This window comes from Fistularia commersonii, chromosome 24, assembly GCF_037954325.1.
Source record: "Fistularia commersonii isolate RoL2024-O1a breed Wild chromosome 24, RoL_Fcom_v1.0, whole genome shotgun sequence".
NCBI lineage: Eukaryota > Metazoa > Chordata > Actinopteri > Syngnathiformes > Fistulariidae > Fistularia > Fistularia commersonii.
Window position 1 is genome coordinate 1,088,115 of NC_141307.1, and position 20,202 is coordinate 1,108,316.

A 20,202-nucleotide genomic window follows, 5' to 3' on the forward strand; every position below is an offset into this window, starting at 1 on the left:
TCCTTGCCCAGCACTTACCTGCAGGTTCTGAACTCCTTTTCCTTTTAGTGTCATTCAACACTGAAAGGATGAACTATACAGACTCATTGCATTCTTTGGCATCACATGTACACATTTTAAATTTAGTTTCCCTGAACTAGCACTCAAAGCTTCCGTCGCTAACTTCCTGTTCAGCCCTCGGCTGGTGGTTTCAGGTGAGCGTGTTCTGAGGACCAACTCTATTCTGCCGACGACTCAGAATTTAGCTAAACTGGCTTTTTCTTACAAGAAAAAAAAAGTGGAGCTTCAGCTGAAATCCAGAGACACAATTCAGTTTTGCCAGAATAGTTTGCAGACAATGTGTCACGACATGGCGAGGCTGAGAGCCTCACCGGGACATTGATAGTTGCAGTGAAGAAACAGTCAAACATCTGTGGAGGTCACTCACCAGACTCCTCCATAGAGGACGTATCCAACGGCAACCAGAGCAACAGCCATCACGGCTTCCATTTCGTCCATTTTTCCACTGAAAAGTCACTTCCTACTTTGGCTTCGCTGCATGTTTTGCAGAGCGGATGTTAAAGAAACGCATTGCTTTTACTTTGAGGGGACGCCATGATAAGGCATTAGCATCAAATTAACTCCGCCACACTTTTACTGTTCTATAGCGTGTACGGGCAGAGCAAGTACTGTCAATACTGTGACGCGATCCGTAATTGCATCGTATGATTGGCTGGACGCCGGACAGAGTTTCACAGAAAAAAGGCTCCATAACTTATTCATTTGCGGTGCACTGAGTGTGCAGCTTAAAAAATGCAATAGACACATCCTGGTCATTTCTGACCAGTCAATGAATGTCTGAACTAAACAGTCCAAAAAGCAGACAGAAATACTGCAAGTCAATCTCAAAGTGAAGGATTTCCAAGTGCAATATTTAGAAGAAACACTGAAGATTATCTTTGCACTAAAGAGTCGCTGCATCAGACTGAGTCAAACGTAGAAAAATGTTTAACAGGAAAAGGATGAACTAAAAAGGATTTTAAAAAATAAAGTGACACTGATATCAGGGTGTACAAGTACACTTTATTGTCACAGCAGGAAAACTACAAGCATTTAAAATTGCAACAGGTAAAGACATTGCTAACTTTACACAAAAGTAAACCTATTGTACACACTACCTTTCTTGTGTTGGACAGGCTTCTTCTGGGGCTCAGGATCCTCGTCAGGAGGCCTACAAGACAAAACAAAACATTTATGGACGGCGTCTGAAAGAACCTTGGAATTAAATACATTGGCCGTAACCTGACATTTAACTCCTGCAGCTCTGAGGCAGAGCCACTAACACTGAGCATCACATCCGCAGTTTCTACTTTCACCTCCAGAACATTACCGCAAGTCCTCCTTCAAGGAACTCCAGTTCTCTTCCCATGAAGAACAAAGAACCAGTCACAAACAGTCTCCATGTGCCTAAACAGATGAGCACAGGTGCAAAGATCACCAGAGGTCAGAAACATATTTAAGCACATTTTCATTTAATAAAAAAAGTGCAAGTGCCAACTTACCCAATGAGGAAGCAAACACAGCAACCACACACTCTGGTCTCTTCTTACCTTAGGACACAAAAATAAACCTCAAATATCTTGTGAATCTTCTCCCTGGCTTTGCTTCAAGCAGCCCAATTCCAAATTAAAAAAAAAAATAAAAGGAACAAAAACTCACCAGAGACCACAGGACACAAGCACTCTCCAAGCATCAGATCTGAAAGACAAAACACACCTCTGCTTCTCACCACAAAAAAAAGCAGCAATTTCTCAGTGAACCTCAACCTCTCAGCTGGTTCTCCACGAAGATCTGGCGTCGCCCGGAAATGACGCCGGTATAAAAAGCCCAGCGTCCTGGCAGGGACCAATAGGAGGCCGCATTTACTAAACGCTTTCACCTGCTGCTCATTATCTGCAACATGGAGTAAGATCTGATCCACTGTATTCATCTCCAGTGTAATAGTTATAATGGAATAAAGGAATAAAGTTGATTTTATGTTATTCCATGTTGCAGGAAATTCACAACAGGTGAGAGTGTTTAGTAAATGCTAATTGGTCGCGGCTTCCTATTGGTCCCTGCCAGGACGCTGGGCTTTTTATACCAGCCGTGACGTCATTTCCTGCAGACGCCAGCCGAGCGCTGTCTGCTCTCTTTGGACTGAGGAATTGCAAGAAGTGTCTTGCACGCATCGAGTTGCTGCGCTTCATCTTAGTGTCAGAAGGTAAGAGGGGACTGCGATTGATTACACTTCAATTCAACTTTTATTTACTGCATGGTTTTTGCTGCTTTTCTTTTTTTGTCTCCCCATTTTTGGATCTTTGGAGGAACAAAGACTTTTTTTTTCTTTTTTTTTTTAAATCTCTCCTTTTTTTTTTTTTTTTTTTTGGGAAACATGTGAACCAGGTTGTCAGGAACCACGGCCACGTTCCTGCGGATTTCCAGGGCGATCGATTTAACACCTTGTCCCACGTGCACCAAGAGCATCCACTTGGATTTGCTGTCGTTGCCTGAGGACGGGTGTCCGACGGAGCGGTTCTTGGCCGGCCACACCAGCAGGGTGGTCCAGTCCAGACCTGAGCAGAGGACGGGTCTGTCTGAGAAGTCAGAAAGCAGGGGTTTCTAAACAGCTGGAGTGACTCTGAATGTTCTACAGATTCTGGGAAGGACAAACAAAGAAGTGCTGAAGGAAAAAAAAAAAGCTTTTTTCCAAATACTGTCAGCTCTTTTGTATTCTGATAACATATCAAAACCTTAATTTTGTTTTTTGAGCACGACTGCTACTTTGCACTAAGAAAAGCATCATGCTAAAGTTAACTTTGACTTCTTTAAAAAAGGGACAATTTACTGAGCTTTGCACTAAACTGTTCACCAAAAACCCTCTCGTCTCATCAAATATCAGCCTGTATCTGCGTGCATTTTTAGACTTCATACCTCATAGTTTCATGTGTCACTTTATTGCTAATTTGCACTCTATTTACTTCATTTCATGTCAACGTTGGCTGGTGAAAAATGTCTTCTCCATTCCTGTGTACGTCCAGGCACAGACATTTACGAAGCTGACTCTTGAGCAAAAAGTACTCGCCTTATTTTGGACCTTTTCTATAAGTGTGTCGGATCAGATAAGCGGACCACGCCTGCAGGAGCAGAGATGGTCGAAACTCCACGCATGCTTTCTGCCGTTCTTGTTTCTTTTTCTACCTTTGGGTGACTTGGAGGTCCTGGACAGGTTTGGCTGCTTCAGGCCCATCAGAGGCTCTGCTAGCTGGGCGCTCAGAACAGACACACCTGAGGGACACCACACACACACAGCTCCTTCCAACCTGTCAGTTTAACTGAAAGTAAAGGGACATTAACTGATATTTGCTGGAGGAGAAAGTCAACAGTCAGGTTTGCACAGGAGGACAGGGTTTATTCATGAAAAGGAGGTGATTACCAGTCTGTAGTCTTTGGCCAACAGCTTGGTGAACCACTGGTTGTATTCCAGGGACCTATTCAGGGGAACCAGGTCCGTGCAGGACACACACCTTGAAATCCATTGAACATTAAGCATGTACTTTCCCCAGAAACATGCAAGAGATTTGCAAAACACTGGGGAAAAATATATATACCCAGTGGCCATTCACTACTTTCATCTACACATTTAGATTCCCTGAACCGAATAAGCGAAGCTTCCGCCGCTAACTTCCGGTTTAGCCCTTGGCTGCTTCTTCCGAAATACATCGAGTGATTCTACGTCTTTTAAATTGTAATGTTGACACAGATCCACGTCAATCAAGTCGGAATCGTTCAACGAGTCATTCTCTGGCTTTTGAAATCAATAAAACGATCACCTGTGTTAATGTCGCGCCTTTCTCAACGCATTTCAAGGCAAGTTTTGGGAAAACTCCGTCACGCTAGCGCCGCCATATTTGCCATCTTCAAAACCAAGGAATCTCACAACAGCGCGGTTGGAATTATGGCGCCCTCTTGTGGACTGGCGGGGTAATTACAGCTAATTGGCATTATCAGTCCCGTTTACCGTCGGGTTCTGATGACCACTTTGGGGGGATTTCTTGCTCCTTTTTACCGCAATTGTAGCAGATATTTTGTGATTTTGTGCATATTAAACATGATGCATTTTTGGACATTTCACGCATTGTCTTGAATGTCGATTTTTAAGCAGTGAAAGGTTGTCTTTTGAGAGTCCACGTCTGGCTAATTTGAACAGAGCGGAAGCATGGAGTATTTACAAATGTCTTTTCTGTCACCAAGCAAGGAGAAAAAAAGCAACATTTATCCGTCGTTATTCAAAGCCCCATTCAGCACCTCTTGTCGCTGTTCTGCAATGTAAAAAAAACACTACAATTTCGAGAATAATTGTTGGTGATTATGAATGATTACAAAGGATGTTACATATAATCTTTATTTTAAAGCATTTAAAATCTAGGACTATCTTAAGGCAACACAACACCGTATTCAGCCCGATAAGAATGCCCTGTCTCAGAATAGGACAAAATCTGCACAGACTATCTGATAATAAGTATTATTGATTTCTGCAAATCACTGTCAAAATCTCACCTGAGAAGAAACAGCAACAGCGCCATCTTGTGGTCATTCTGAAGAAGACACTCATCCCAGCGAGGTTTGGAAATACAAGAGTCGACCAGCTGTTTTTTACCAGAAAGAAAACCTTGAATCATCCTGCACTCGTTTGCAGAAGGCATGCTGCTGCGAAGATGGAAGGATGATGACGAGGGTTTCCACTTCTCAGCCACATGCTTGCCGTCCAGTTGTCCAGTCAGAATACATTCTGTCAACTCGATAAAAAGAAATAATAAACAGTGTTTGAATCAGTTTCATTCTCTTTCTTACTCGCACACACATGTAACTACTAGCACATGCAAAGTCTTCCCATTTCAACTGGACCCATCCTTTCACCTGCCCTGAGTCACAAACCAATCTGCACTCAAATGTTTTATTTCACTGCTAACACAGCTCATATTCATAATGTTTACTATCATTATTTCCTATCATTACATATCCAAATGCACTGGGGACGGCAAAGTATGAATTTCACTGTACATGCGAAATACGTTGCCACACTGTGCATGTGACAAAAAATACTATGAATATTTAAAAAACAAATTAGTCCGCTATCCGTTACTCACCTGTATGTTCAGTTTCTTTTAAACTGTCATTCAACACAGAAGGGGAAAATTTGACACGCAATACACACTCCGACCACCAGGGGGCGCTCAATATATTTTTCGCATCAGACCTACTTTTTTGTTCTTTTTTTATTGAACATGAATAGTATAAACAAATATACATATGTACAAATAAACATGGCAAGGTAGAATTTAATGTCAATGAAACAACCGGGGATGAGGAATGATAGGACATAAGAACATTTGTTCTGTATGTAATTACTGAACCGTAGGTTAACAGTGTTAAAGGTTTGTGAGAAATGTGCTAGAAGAAAAAGAAAATAAAAAAATAGACTAAAAACAAAAACGGCAAAGAAGGATATATTATGTATTTAACTAGGTGGTTCATAAGGAATAGGCATCAGATCTACACATTTAGATTCCCTGAACCGAATAAGCGAAGATTCCGCCGCTAATTTCCGGTTTAGCCCTTGGCTGCTTCATCCGAAATACATCGAGTGATTCTACGTCTTTAAAGCTTTAGAAATGTCACAGATCCAAGTCAATCAGGTTCTGAATCGTTCAACGAGTCATTCTCTGGCTTTCGAAATCAATAAAACGATCTCCTGTGATGTTATCGTACCTTTCTCAACGCATTGGGAGGCAAGTTTTGGGCAAACTCCGTCACGCTAGCGCCGCCATATTTGCTATCTCAAAAACCAAGGAATGTCACAACAGCGCGGGTGGAATCATAGCGCCCCCCTGTGGACTGGCGGGGTAATTGCAGCAAATCGGCATTTTCAGTCCTGTTCACCTTCGGGTTCTAATGACCACTTTGGGAGGAATTTCTTGCTCGTTTTTACCACAATTGTAGCAGATATTTTGTGATTTAATGCATTTTCAACATGGTGATTTTTTTTTGAGATTTCACGCATTGCTTTGAATGTCTTTTCGATTTTATAGCTGAAAGGTATAGGAACATGGAGGGAAAGATGGTGGACTTTGCAAAAAGGATGGCAATGTCTTTAGGGAATACACTTTATAAGGTGACTTCAGTGCACACAGATATCTTGTACAGATGAAGTTATTGGTGAGTGTAGCCAGATTGGATGGTTGTAGACAGATCTGGAAGCTGAAAGGCTCTGGATGAACAACTACAGCTAATGTGATCAGGGAGATGAGCACCTTGTCTGGATGAGTTCTGAATAAGAAAGTTCAAATGTTTCTGGTGATGGAAAGTGCCCCCGTGTCTTTGGGATATTGGCTCTGAGTCCAGACTGTATTCCAATCTGCACAATGGCTGGAACAGAATTTGCAGACTTTGTCTGACCTTGTAATCTTTATTTTGCAGACATGAGAATCTGTTTTTCCTCTAACAGTCCACAGATGGACATAGAGCCTTTACCTTCTCCACTCTGACCAGGAAAAGACAACTGTGTGTGTGTGGACATCACACCTGCTGGCAATAATAATGGTTAGTGAAGTCCTTACATTTTCTTAAGTTTGTATAATAATATTAATTCATTGATGATATTTAACAGCACTGACTTTACTAAAGTCAGTAACATCTTTAAGATGTCAGGTTATGCCCATTTTTCCCTGAGGATTTCTTTGTATGTAATTGTAAGGTGTTTGACACTGCATGGCTAAATGTTGTGTTTGTGCTTGCAGGTGTGTTGAAGCGCAGAAGTAGCGTCTGTAAGAGAGCCAAGGTCTGGATAGTTTGGTGTAAAGTGAGCAAATCCTGTTGCTGTATGTTTTTTCTAATTGTAATTGTTTGTTTTTAAATTTGTATTTTTTTATCTATTGTTTCTCTTGTTGTTTTTTTTTTTACTTTTACTTTCCTTTAATTTTTTTCTAGTCTTTTTTAATTAGTTTTTTCTTTAAGTTTTTCAGTTCTTTTTTTTTTCCTTTTTTTCTTTTTTAATTTTTTTCTTTTTCTTTTTTTTTCCTTTTTTCTTTTTAATTTTTTTCTTTTTCTTTTTTTCCTTTTAAGTTTTTTCTTTTTTCTTTTGTATTTTTTAAATTTTTTTCCCAGTCTGTTTTTTTTTTTTTTTTTTAAAATCAATAAAGTATCTTCCTCCCTTCTAAATGTGTGTCTGGGGCCCCTATGTGGAAAAAAAACCTAAGCGCCACAGCCGTTTTTTTTTTATTTCTGTAGCAGGGCGGGTTCTATGGTGCATCGGGGTTGGGACCCGACCTGGCATTCAGCCTTGCGTCCGGTGAGTACCCAACTGATACTGGACTTGAACCAGCAGTATACAAACATAGCATCAGCGGTTTAAGGCACTGAGCCATCCAGTCAGATACAGATAATCCAGATTGCCTGTATACAACCTTACACTTGGCGAAAAACACTTAGATAAAAAATGGGGCGAGGCCCTTAGGTTTTGAACCACACAGGCCCAGGCACACTGGTTTTGCACATGGATGCTTTATTTCGTCGGTCTGGAAATGCAACTTTCTTCCCAATGTGGACAATGACTAGTATATCCAAATGTACACATACATCTCTCTCTATGAATTCATCAGAAGGAAAAGATCAACTCGACAGAACACCAGTCCACCCCTCATGATTAGAAAGTCTTGGTTGTAGAAGAGTCGAGTGTTTGCTTGTCAATAACTTGTCCAGACTGGTGATTGATGCTTATGTACGTTCTGGCTTTATTTGACAGAATCAGACATTTTACAAATGATGGCACACATCTATGTCTATCCAAATCTTGGACTTGAATTCTGGTCCTGCAGGCTGTGAAGCAGATTAAAAGCTTATTCACTTATTTACATTTTTGGTCCAAAAAACAAAATTTGGGATGTTTCCCCTTCACACCCAGGTAGGGTCAAGTCTGTCAGTCTTCCTGCTCTGCCCCCGCAGACCCCCGGGGGCCTGTACATACAATTTCATACAGCACCCAAGATCAATGGGGGCAATGCATCTGTAGGCATGCCCGCAGATGCGTTTGTGTTTTCTGACTGAATATAAGCAAATTCTAGTTCCCCAAAAATCTGGTTTTATCTCTAATAAAATGACCTTACCAAACAACAGAGAAGCTCGATGGAAAGAGCAGTTCATTTGAGTTTCAAACCGCCTTCCAAAAGAAGGGACATGCATGCAGCCAGACCGAGTGGCGTCGAGGTCTCCGTAGGAGGGTCGCCGGCGAGAGCGGCCCTGTTTCACCACCAGGATGCCAGGTGTGGAGCTACAAGTGCAGGTCGATAGAGAGAGAAACCTGGGAGTCCTGAGCCTCAGCGCCGGAGCCATTTCAATATCTGAAGAGGGTGTGGACGACCGGTTGGGTTCAAACCAAAACAGCCCAGTGCCAGGTTGACCTCTGACCGGAAGAGAGGTGACGTCAATGTCAGCAGGCAGGCCAACGAGATGGTGAAATAAGAAAGTGCAGGAGTATGTACGGAAAGAGTTTGGCGAAGAATTAGTGAGAAAATAAGAGCAGTCACTAGTTTGACAGTAGAAAAAGTTACACATTTTATTTAAAGCCTTATTGAAAACAGGGAACTTTTTGCAATTCAAAAACAGTTTCTCACTGTCTTAATGTGTTTCATACTATGAAAATCTACTATAAATTACTATTTCATCAATTGAGCAGAGATAAAGCACTGACCTGCTGATGCACGGAAGTGAAAAAAAAAAATCTTTTAAACACAGACCAGAGGGGGAGTTCACTGTGACTAAAGATGCATGGAGTGGAAAGAATAGGCCCATATTCCATCACCCAATAGTCAGTCATTCTACAGCTTTTAAACTGTAGAAATGCCACAGATCCAATGCAAACAAGTCTGAATCGTTCAACAAATCATTCTCAGGCTTTCCAAATCAATAAAACGATCCCCTGTGAGGATGTCGTGTCTCTCAACACATTTTGAGGGAAGTTTTGAGCAAATTCCGTCACTTTAGCGCCGCTATATTTGCCATCTTCAAACCCGAGGAATTCTCACAACACATGGTTGGGGTTATAGCGCCCTCTTGTGGCCCAATGGGGGAATTGCAGCTAATTGGCATTTTCAGTCCTTTTTCCCGTCCGGTTCTAATGACCACTTTGGGGGGAAATTTCTTGCTCGTTTTTACAATTACAGCATATTTTGTGATTTAATGCATTTTTGGAGATGCCATGCATTGTTTAGAATGTCTTTGATTTTAAAGCGCTGAAAGGAAAGAGTTGTCATTTTGAAGACGACGTTTGGAAGAAATACAAGAGTTGACCAGCTGTTTTGAACAAGGAAACCTTCAATCGTCCAGCACTCGTTTGCAGGAGACGACATGCTGCTGCAAAGATGGAAGAATGATGAGGGTTTCCGCTTCTCAGTCACATGCTGACCATCCAGTTGTCCAGTCAGAACACATTCTGTCAACTCAAAAAAAAAAGAAACAATTAAGGTTAACCAGTGTTTGGGTCTGTTGCAGTCACACACAGACACACATCGAAATGTGTCCGCTATCCATAACGGTCCTGTATTTTACAAACACTTTAAATTTCTTTTAAAATGTCGTTCAACACGGAAAGGGAAAATATGATGTACTCTTTAAGGGGTCAAATCAGATCCACACATTTTAAATTAAGATTACCTGACTCGATACGCGAAGCTTCCGCCGCTAACTTCCGCTTTAGCCCTTAGCTGCTTCATCCGAAATACAGCAAGTGATTCTACATCTCTCAAACTGTAGAAATGTCACAGATGTACGTCAATCAAGTCGGAATTGTTCAACGAGTCATTCTTAGGCTTTTGCAATCAAATCAACGATTACCTGTGTAGATGTCGCCTCTTTCTCAACAGATTTCCAGAAAGGGCCCATTAAGGATATTTACAAAAAATATTTATTAGGTGAAATCAGTTTATTTGTTTGCTACATTTTTGTTTTGTTAAGACAGATGCAGAGGATTCACTGTGGCGGCCCTTGAAGGCAGCAGGAATGAAAAGGATTCAAAAAACAACGTCACGGCAAGAGTGGGCGTAAACAACAGGCCCGAGAAAACAGCACCTGTTGTCAGGATCGAGATCGGACGTCCTGACATTGACGGGACGGCCTGGACCTGCGTTGGTCCAAGTATCCACACCCAGACGGGGACCGTCTTCATTTTTTGATGTAAACACAACATAATCGGATGCAAGTGTTAAGCTTCCTGAGATACAGAGTGACCTGTGTGATTGATTTGTGCACTTTTTTGATGGGTCTCCTCAGCTTTAAACAGGCCCAGCGGGCTCGCATGACACCGCATGTACTCGGCGTGCAAAGAGCCACAAACAAACCGACTCTTGGATTTGACATCTGTCCACAACCACACTGTTTGCTTGGAAAAGAGAGACAGGCTCAAATGACCATCAAGTCCAAAGATATACACCTTGAACTGAAAAATGCTGAGAGTTTTGAGCAAAAAGGATACAAACTAAGAAATACGGACTTATAATCATACACAAAGTTAAATCATTGTCATTACACATCTAAATGAATGACATAATAAAAACCTATCTGCATTTGGACATAGGCATTAAATTTGTTTAAAGTGGCATTAAGATGCATTTCATTAGATTCGACCAAGTCAGCTAGCATGATGCTGATGGTATGATAGCATGATGCTAGTGGTAAAAAGACTAATGCTAGTGGACACATGAACTGAGAAACGTTGAGACCTCTGTTCTCACTTTCCAACACTGATATGAAGTCAACAAAATAAATATGGATTGCACTTTTTCAGTATAATGAACAATAAAAAAACAACAAACTATACAGTGTTTAGTGTGCACGCAGATACAATCTCCTGGTACTGAGGTGAAAGGTTGATATGTTACAGTATAAACAACAGCACTGTATGTTTGTGAAAAGTTGTGTCTGAGGCCCCATCCTCTGTTCAGAGATGTTTTTTCTGTTTTTGCTTCAGGGTGTTGTGGGGTTTGAAATGTACCGGTATGTGGTGTTTGTTGAACACCCTTCAAAGTTTCTCCGAAACACCAGCAACATACGGTATGACGATGCCCTTTGGTGTGTTGTCGTCTTCCTCCTGTTCTACATTCCTGTGTTGGTTTCCTGTAAATCTTGATGTCCGGGCTTCTGCCCTGTTGGCTGTGAACGCAACCGTCCAACAAGGGGAGTCGGTATGCAGTGACGTGTTAATGTTAAACTCTGTTCTGGATGTTCAGCTCCTGATTCAGAATTTCCAGAGGGACTGAAGACGACGTCTCCTTTCTTTGGCCACTTCCACAATTCACCTGGAAGCCTGAGGAGACACAAAGAACAAAAAGACATCAAACAGCAGACAAACGAAAACCCACGTCTCCAAGAAACCTTGGAAGGCGGCTTTCAGGAGGAACTCACTGTGTGCAGCGCTGGGTTTGTCCCTCAGGACGAGGAGGAGGATTCGGGATTGAGTGTCTCCAAAACTTCTGCGCTGCTGGAAGCTGGAAGGTCAGAAACACACAATTATCAGCGGTCCTGATCCAAACTACTACCAAGTGTCAGCAGGAAACACTTCTTTGGTGGTTTCACAGAGGTTCAGGTGAACATGCTCCACCAGGGACGAAGACTGAGGAGCAACTCCATCCTGCTGATTCAGAGAATCGAACAAAAACAGCTTTTACTTACGAGACGGAGGAGCTTTGGCTGAAATACAAAGAGAGGAGAAATAATTCAGCTTTGCCAGAATAGTTTGCAGACAATGTGTCTCAGAGCCTCACACTGGGACAGAGATGTTTGCAGTGAAGAAGCAGCGAGTCAAAGTCAAACATCTGTGTGTGGAGGTCTCTCACCAGACTTCTTCTTGTAGAAGACGTATCCGACGGCAACCAGGACGAGCAGAGCGACAACAATCAGTGTCACAATGACAGCGGGGACGATGTTGCCGTTCTTTGCTGTCGAGCAAAACGCAACACAAATAGTCACCATCTGCACACACACACACACACACACACACACACACACACACACACACACACACACACACACACACACACACACACACACACACACACACACACACACACACACACACACACACACACACGATAGATCCATCTTTCACAGACTGCAGTTGTTAAAGTCTGACTGATCCCGACTTGAATTCTTCAGCAGGAAGAAAAAGCACAAGGTACGACAGAAAGTGGAGCTTCATCTCTGAATGTCTGGACGCCGACGGGAAACCAAAGGTCCGTTTCCCACCTTCATCTCCTGTGAGTCCAGTCTTACCGTTGCTCCTGATGGCGTCTCTGTCCAGGACGGTGACCACGTCCTGCTCGACACCGGAGAGCTGAAACACACACTGGTACTTCCTCAGATCTTCGGTCTCGTCCGGGAGCTGCAGGTCGGCGCTCATCTGGAAGGTTCCGTCGGCGTTGGGGAGGATCTCTCCAGACTTCTGAGGGACCTCCTGTCCGTCCTTCCTCCAGAACAGCACGGCTTCCCTGGGGAAGAAACCCGTGGCGTGGCAGCTGACCGGAGAGGAGGGCGTCTTCTGGAGGAGAGACACTCTGGGAAGCTCTGGAGGGTCAAGAGAAACACAGGACAGTTTCTGTGGACGCCTGAGCTTGGAAGAACTTCTGTTCACGAGACGTGTCGGGATGAAGGAAGGAAGAGAGAAAGAAGCAGAAAGAACACAAGAATCTGCATCCACTGAACAAAGAAGAAGGAAAGAACATTGATTACTTGGTTCAGGTTCAATGACAAGAGCTAAAATTTTCGTGGAAGTTACAAAGTCCTCAAATTCAGCAAGAAAACAAGCAAAGGTTTGAAATGAAACAGAAACACTGTTGTGCTTATGAAACGACGTCAGGTCATGTGATTCTACCTGTTCTCAGCAGGGAGCTCCTCCCGTAGTTTAGATACTTCTTCAGCTTCTCAGGACAATACTGGGTGAGGTAATTCTTCCAGTACTCATTTCTGTGCTTGTCATTGTCCCACTTCTGTTTGGTGATGAGAGCCTGTGGTCTCGTAGTGATCCATGTCAGTGTCTTCAGGTCAAATGATATTAAATCTTCTCCATCATAAGAGAACTGATTGAATACATTCACTTCTCCAGTCTCATCGTTCCACTCACAGCCGTACATCCTCTGGAAGGTGTGGACTCCTGAGAGAGAGACAGAAGCTGCAGTGAACCAGAGTGAGATCTCAGCACAGTCTGCTGCGTTTATTATGGGATGGACATCAACTCGGTGTCACTGGTGTGTGTGTGTGTGTGTGTGTGTGTGTGTGTGTACAAACCTCCAGTCTGGTTGAAACGCTGCTTTACAGTTTTAATGTCGCCTATGAAGTTCTGCTGGCTCCCCATGCAGACCTGGGTCTGGCTCTCCCAGTACTTTGGATCATCTGCTGAGACTTTGTCCATCCAGTCCTGATTGGATCCTGCCCTCTTGGTGTTGCTGTCGAAGTGAGTAATTGGAACTTCATCCACGAAACCCACAGCTACAAACTCTGGTAAGTTCGGGACTTGAGAGGATGCCGTGTAGAAATACTTCAGGGAGTGAATCACTGTAAGAAATATTTCATGCAGTGATTACATTTTGTGATGAACACTTCTATAAACAGCTTTAAGCAGTTCCTCAAAAATGTCAAAAAGTGCATCACAGACACGTCCTGGTCATTTCTGCTGAGCAGTCAGTGAATGATGGAACTTTTCTTAACAAAACTTTGAATAAATCAGAAAAGCAGTCCAACATTCAGACAGAAATACTGCAAGTCGATCTCAAACAGGAAAAACTGGAAATCTTTCCTTCTGTACATTCTTCATTGTGTATTTCCTGGATCTCTTCTTCTGCTTTCTCTTTAGCATTGGAGTGATCTTGAAGCCCAAACAATGTACATATTTGGTCTCATCTCCTCTGAACTCTAACTCAGAACTAATAACTACAGTTTCCATCAGATTATAAAAGTGCAGAGTTTAGAAGAAACCCTGAAGATGATCTTTGGACCAAAATAACATGAGTCGCTGCGTCAGACTCGTCGAGTCAAACCTTAGAAAAAGCTCTTCTGGCAAAATGACTTACCAGCCGTCACGCTGGACGTTCCCATGACAACCGCAACAAGGAGAAAGACGTTCATTGTCGCCGGTCGCATCTTCAGGTTTGCAGAACCTTCAGACGTTCACGGATTGTTGGAGCTTCAAGGTGGAAGATCAAGTCCTGATTGAAGGATCGGATGGGAGGAGGATGGAATAAACCACCGTCTGAGCCAATAAGAATTCAGAATGGGTTGCGATGTCACGGGTCACCTGGCAATACTCAAACGCAACGAGACGAAGCGAAAAAAAAAATCGCAGTTGTTTTTAGCCACTTTATTTGGCGATTTCAAGACAAATACGATCCATCTCCAGTTTCCCGACTTCCTTTTGTGCGAAAGGCATATTGTAACTTACCGATCAAAGTTTAAAAGTATACTTGTCCTTTCAGGTTGTAAAAGTGTTTCAACAAATATTTTCCGCGAGTCTCATTAATATTTGAAAGACAACGCGTCCATTCCTTTTTTTTATTGAATTTGTGTCACAATTTGTGAATTCGACATTATGGGTCACCAGGCGATCTTAAAATGGAACCGAACTTATCGATCAAAATCATGTTCTGTCAAGAATCGGATTGATTTTCTGGGAGACTACAATTCTTATAAGATTACAAGGAGTTTATGGCGCTGCAGTGAAACTATTCGTGTTCTTCTGGTCTTTATGAAAATATCAAAATATCTCCGTCAAACATGAAAACCGAACGCGTTTCCAGAGACGGGGCCAAAGGCTGGAGCAGTGCGCCTCCTAGTGGACGCCAGCGGAACTGCAACCGTTTCTCACAGGAACTGCGAAGCCCAAACATTGAGGAAGAAAATGGATCTGATCACATTTGTCCACAACCACACTGTCTGCCTGGAAAACAAAGATGGTATCTCTGCCCTTTAAGTGTTTGCACAAACACTTTCATGCGGATCTCATTGCTATTTGAAAGAAAACATGTGGCTTCCTTATGATTGAATTTCCAGAGTGTGTGTTTGTGCATCAGCCTCTGACAGATGAAATCATGATCAGTGTCAAATATCTCAACCAGTTCCAAATGAATTTGTGTCAGGTTGTCGGTCTCAGCAGGTTCATCAGCTGGAGTGAACGTGAAACCAAAGAAGTGAAGATGCTGTCGGTGCATTCATTCAAATCAAGCAAGGATGAAAAAAGGATAAGATCGACTTTATTGATTCCATCGGGGAAATTCTTTGTCACAGCAGCGAAATAGTTATAGTGTCACTAAATATGAATCTAAATTTAAGTAGAGAGAATATTAGAAGACAATTAGAAAAGCGCAAAGACAAATAAACAGACAGCAGAGATAAGAATGGACAACAGAATGGAATAATATAAAATAGACAATAAGGGTGAAAAATAGACAACCAAAAGTAAACAACAACATAAAGAGTGACAATAGCAATGACAAGACTAAAATAAAAAAAGAAAAACAGGCAGGATGCGGGTGGGCTGAGACCAACAAGGATAAAACAGACAGCAGAGTGAGGGCACGACCTGTGAGTGGGAGAGGTCTTATGAGCGGCGGTTGGGAGCATGCAGGTAGACTACATCTTGTACAGATGAGATCAGCTGAAGATATTGGGATGATCAGTTGGCTGACATGATGCAGAAAAGGACGGTGGATGTACTGTGTGTCCAGGAGAACAGGTGCAGAGCTAGATGCTCAGAGCAGATTTTGTTGTACTGACAGGAAGAGAAATGGAGTAAGAGTTACCTTGAAGGACTTTGAGGAATGTTCTGGGGGTGAAAAGTCAGACTTGAGTCTGAACTTGAGGGGGTGATGCTCAGTGTTAGTGGCTATGCGCCTTAGGTGGGATGGGAGTTAGATGAAGTGGAACTTGGTGCAGACTTCAATGGACATGTTGGTGAAGGCAAGAGGGGTGATGGGCAGGTTTGGTATCCAGTATAGCAACATGGAGGGAAAGATGGTGGTGGACTTTGCAAAAAGGATGGAAATGGCTTTAATGAATACATTTTATGAGGTGACTCAAGAGCGGTGCAGGTAGACTACATTTTTCTACAGGTGAGGTCATCTGAAGATTGCAAAGTTGTCGGTTTGTTGAATAACTTTTGAACACAAAAAGTAGTGTTCACCTGACCTGAAGTGCTTTGAGGGCAGAGTGCCCCTGAGGACTTCCCTTTGGGATATGGTCTCTGTAGGCACTCAATACAAGTTCTGTCACTAAAGATGACTGGTCACCCAAGTGACTGCTTGTTGGATTTGAAGGCAGACTGGGAATGTGCATTTATATCCAGAGATTGTAATCTAAGAGCCCACAAATGGACATCAGAAGTACTTGGCAAAATAATGGTAAGTGAGGTCCTTCATTTTTATAATGTTGTTTTGTGTTAAACACAATGTCAATTCATTGCTGCATCCCTAAATGGTTTCTTTGTGCTTGTTGTAGGTGTGGTGATCCCCAGAAGTATGGTATCTGGTATAATATGGTATAATACAAAAAGTGTAACTGCAAACTTACCCAATGAGGATGCAAACACAGCAACCACACACTCTGGTCTCTTCTTACCTTCGGACACAAAAATAAACCTCAAATATCTTTGAATCTTCTCCCTGGCTTTGCTTCAAGCAGCCCAATTCCAAATAAAAAAATCAGGAACAAACACTCACCAGAGACCACAGGACACGAAAACACTCCAAACAAATGCATCAGATCTGAAAGACAAGACAAACATCTGCATTTTTTTTTTTTTTTTTTTTTTTCTTTTTCAACACAAAACCCCAGCAACTTCCCAGTGAACCTCAACCTCTCAGCTGGCTCTCCACAGAGATCAGGCGTCACCCAAAAATGACGCCAGTATAAAAAGCCCAGCGTCCTGGCAGGGACCAATAGGAGGCCGCATTTACTAAACACTTTCACCTGCTGCACATCACCTGCAACATGGAGTAAGATCTGATCCACTGTATTCATCTCTAGAGGGGAAATTCCTTTTTTCACACCAGTGTAAAAGTTATAAAGGAATAAAGGAATAAAGTTGATCCGATCTTATGTGTTGTAGGAAATTCGCAGCAGGTGAAAGCGTTTAGTAAATGCTAATTGGTCGCGGCCTCCTATTGGTCCGTGCCAGGATGGCGGCCTTTTTATACCGGCTGCGACGTCATTCCCAGGAGATGCCGAGGCTCTGAGGAGAACCTGCTGAGTGCTGGATGGTCGCTTTTGGCTGTGGAATCGCAAGAGGTGTCTTGCACACATTGAGTTGCTGCGCTTCATCTTAGTGTTGGAAGGTAAGAAGGAACCAGAGGTTGTGCTTGACTTTTATTTACTGCTTGGTTTTTGCTGCCTTTTTCCTCCCCTTTTTTGGATCTTTGGAGGAACAAAGACTGTTTTGCTCTGCTGTTTTTTTTTTTTTTCTTGTTTCTGTCCAAGTAGGTGTTGCTGATTCGTCTCCTCTGATGGGCGATCGTGACCCCGTGCCTTCACAAGAGGCTCGTCTGTCCGGAACGCAATGCTTGGCTTTCGTTTGGATCACCACCTCTGGATGTCAGTCGGTATGTTTGCATGATTCTCCTTTCAATGTATGTGAGGTGGAGAAACAGTTCATTTTGGGAGGGTAGAGTGACACGAGTGGCCCTGAGACATTTGGACATTGCTATTGCAAACTGTCCTGAGTGACAAGATGCAGTCTTAGTATTCTGCATGAACTGCAACAGGGCTCAGAATCAGGCTGTGGGAAAACTGGCAATACTGCCTAGGAGGTGGTACCAGAGGTGTAGACAAAGTCTGATGTGTTTGTAAAAGTGACAGGATAACATTTGTAGCATTTAAGAGTTGGTGCACTTACAACCTGCCGCTGTTGCTAGAAAGCTTCGAAAACCAAAATGATGTTTGGCTGTTTCTTGCCCCATGTCTGGCAATAAATGGGAGCAGCTCCCAAAAAGCTCTGGTTTTGTTTGATCTGCTCAGCTTTTCTGGTAGCTACTGTGGAACGGCTGTATTAGCATGAGATTTGAGATACAACTTCCTTTGCACAGCGCTTGTCTGCTTGTTAAAGTGGCGTCTGTTAACCTATGGAAGTGCTTTAGTGTTGTAACTCTTTGCAGTGTATGTTGGTTTCACTGTCTGTTCATCTGTGGCTCTGTTTCCCTCTGTATGTTGCAGGTAGTTCTGAGCAGCTGAGAGCATTTAGTAAACGGTAACCAGTTGCCGTCCCCTATTGGTCCTGGGCGACGCCAGATACCCTCTGGGAGCTGCACGCTCTCTGAACTGGGAATTGCTTTTGGAGGAGGCAGCGGTTGTCAAGCCACAAACTGCTTAGGAGCCGAGGACTTTCTGCTTTGTACCATTGTTTTTGCAATTTTGAATAAATACCCTTTCCTATAACTTGTGTCTGGATACTTTGGTTCCTCTTGTTTGGTCTCCCTGGCCTAGACGGACCTGATAAATGCCATGAATGAATGCACAAGTTGCATCAGACATAACTTGTGCCATAAGAGGAAAGGTGGATGAGCAGGTGCAAAGCTAAAGACTTGGCAGAGTCAGTTGTACTGACAGGAAGTGACTTGGCGACACCTTGAGGAATGTTTTGGAGGTGAAAGTCAGACTTAATTCTGAAATGGTGGGTAGGTTTGGTGTCCACCATAGGCTTTCCTGAATAAATTTATAAGGTGACTCAAGAGCGGAGGTAGACCTCTTGTATAGGAGTTCATCTGAAGATGAGTGAGGAACTATTTTGCAGATTGAAATGTTCTCTGCAGTTTCTTGGAATGTCTTTATGTGAATCTATTCAGCTGTTGGACACAGGATGTAAAATCTGGCTCAAAGCAGGTTCTGTCCCTGATTAGATCAATATATATATATATATATATACTTCCAATCAGCTTGGCAGGAAGGATCCCAGTCCATTTGCTTCATATTTTGCACATGTTTATGTGGATTTATGTTTACCAGATCTGGCTGATCTTCTGAAACAGAAGGGCACTGGTTCAAGTCCATGTATATAGTATATATCTTTGTAGTCTCTGTAAATAGAGAAGGAATTCTGTCTTATCTGTAAAACAGCTCAATGGATTGCATGTATTCCTCGGGATGCTCCTGTTTGAAGGGCAAACTAAAAATTGTCTTGATATACCAAAAGTAGACTCAATCTGGACATTCACAAATATTAGTCAAATATGCAAATTGTCACTAAAGATGTCTGGCCACTGAGGTGACTGTTGGGTTTCAATGCAGACTGTGAATTAGCATCCATCAACAAGGTTGAAGGTAAAAGAAGGCTTGATGGAACGTCATTGTATTGTTTGTTTTGCAAAGTGTGATGAGAATCTGTGTTTTTCAGATTGTCCTGAGAGTGGAGAAATGTACATCCCAAGTGTTTGTAAATATAATGGTAAGTGATGTCTTGAATTATTCTTGTACATTTTGTATAATGTTATTTAGTGTTAAGCACAATGTTAATTGCTGATATTTAAGATGGATTGTTGTGTAGTTGAGGAGGTTTTCTTTGTATGTGTTGAAATGAAAGTATTGTGTGACAGTGCATCACTAATTGTTGTTTGTGCTTGTTGCAGGTGTGGTGAGGCCAGAAGTTGTGCATGTAAGAGTGTGCACTCTGGCTAGCTTTGCAAAAATGAATAAAGTATGTATCCCCTCCAAATGTGTGTGTGGGGCCCCTATGTGTAATTTTCCAAAAAGTAAAATTTAGAAATTTCTCTAGCAGGGCTGTTTCTACGGTGCTCGTCTGCCTGCCCCCCTCTCTCTACCCCCAAAGTCCCCCCGGGGGGCCCTGGTTAGTGGGGCCCCCCCTCCTCCCTATCTCGGCCTGTCTGCCTCCCGCCCTCCTCCTTGCTTCGCCTGACTCCCCCACGTCGGCCTTGTATCGGGGTTGGGACCCGACCTGGCTGTTGTCGGCCTTCCACCGGGCGGGTACCCGATGTGGCTGTGTGACTGGTACTGGACTTGAACCAGCGGTATCACATACAGCGTCAGTGGCTTATGGCACTGCGCTAACCAGTCACAGAGGGAAATCCGGGTTTCTCCTATATAACGTCACACTTAGAGGGAAAAAGCACTTAGGAAAAAAAAAAAAATTGTACTTAG

General features: G+C 42.8%; 1 protein-coding gene and 1 long non-coding RNA gene across 2 annotated transcripts; both read right to left on the reverse strand.

Moving 5' to 3' along the window:
* Positions 1–1,119: 1,119 nt before the first annotated feature.
* LOC147219593 (uncharacterized) lies at positions 1,120–4,334 on the reverse strand. Its single transcript, XR_015108062.1, has 3 exons — positions 1,542–4,334; positions 1,370–1,446; positions 1,120–1,210 (listed from the first exon to the last, which is right to left on the reverse strand). It is a non-coding gene; the product is annotated as an uncharacterized LOC147219593 (long non-coding RNA).
* A 5,628-nt stretch (positions 4,335–9,962) lies between these two features.
* Positions 9,963–14,269, reverse strand: LOC147219594 (major histocompatibility complex class I-related protein 1-like). Its single transcript, XM_086171748.1, has 8 exons — positions 14,136–14,269; positions 13,354–13,620; positions 12,941–13,219; positions 12,343–12,633; positions 11,907–12,008; positions 11,743–11,760; positions 11,476–11,558; positions 9,963–11,377 (listed from the first exon to the last, which is right to left on the reverse strand). Exons 1-7 carry the CDS (start codon positions 14,203–14,205, stop codon positions 11,500–11,502), a joined length of 1,086 nt encoding a protein of 361 aa, XP_086027874.1. The 5' UTR covers positions 14,206–14,269; the 3' UTR covers positions 9,963–11,377; positions 11,476–11,499.
* Positions 14,270–20,202: the final 5,933 nt, after the last annotated feature.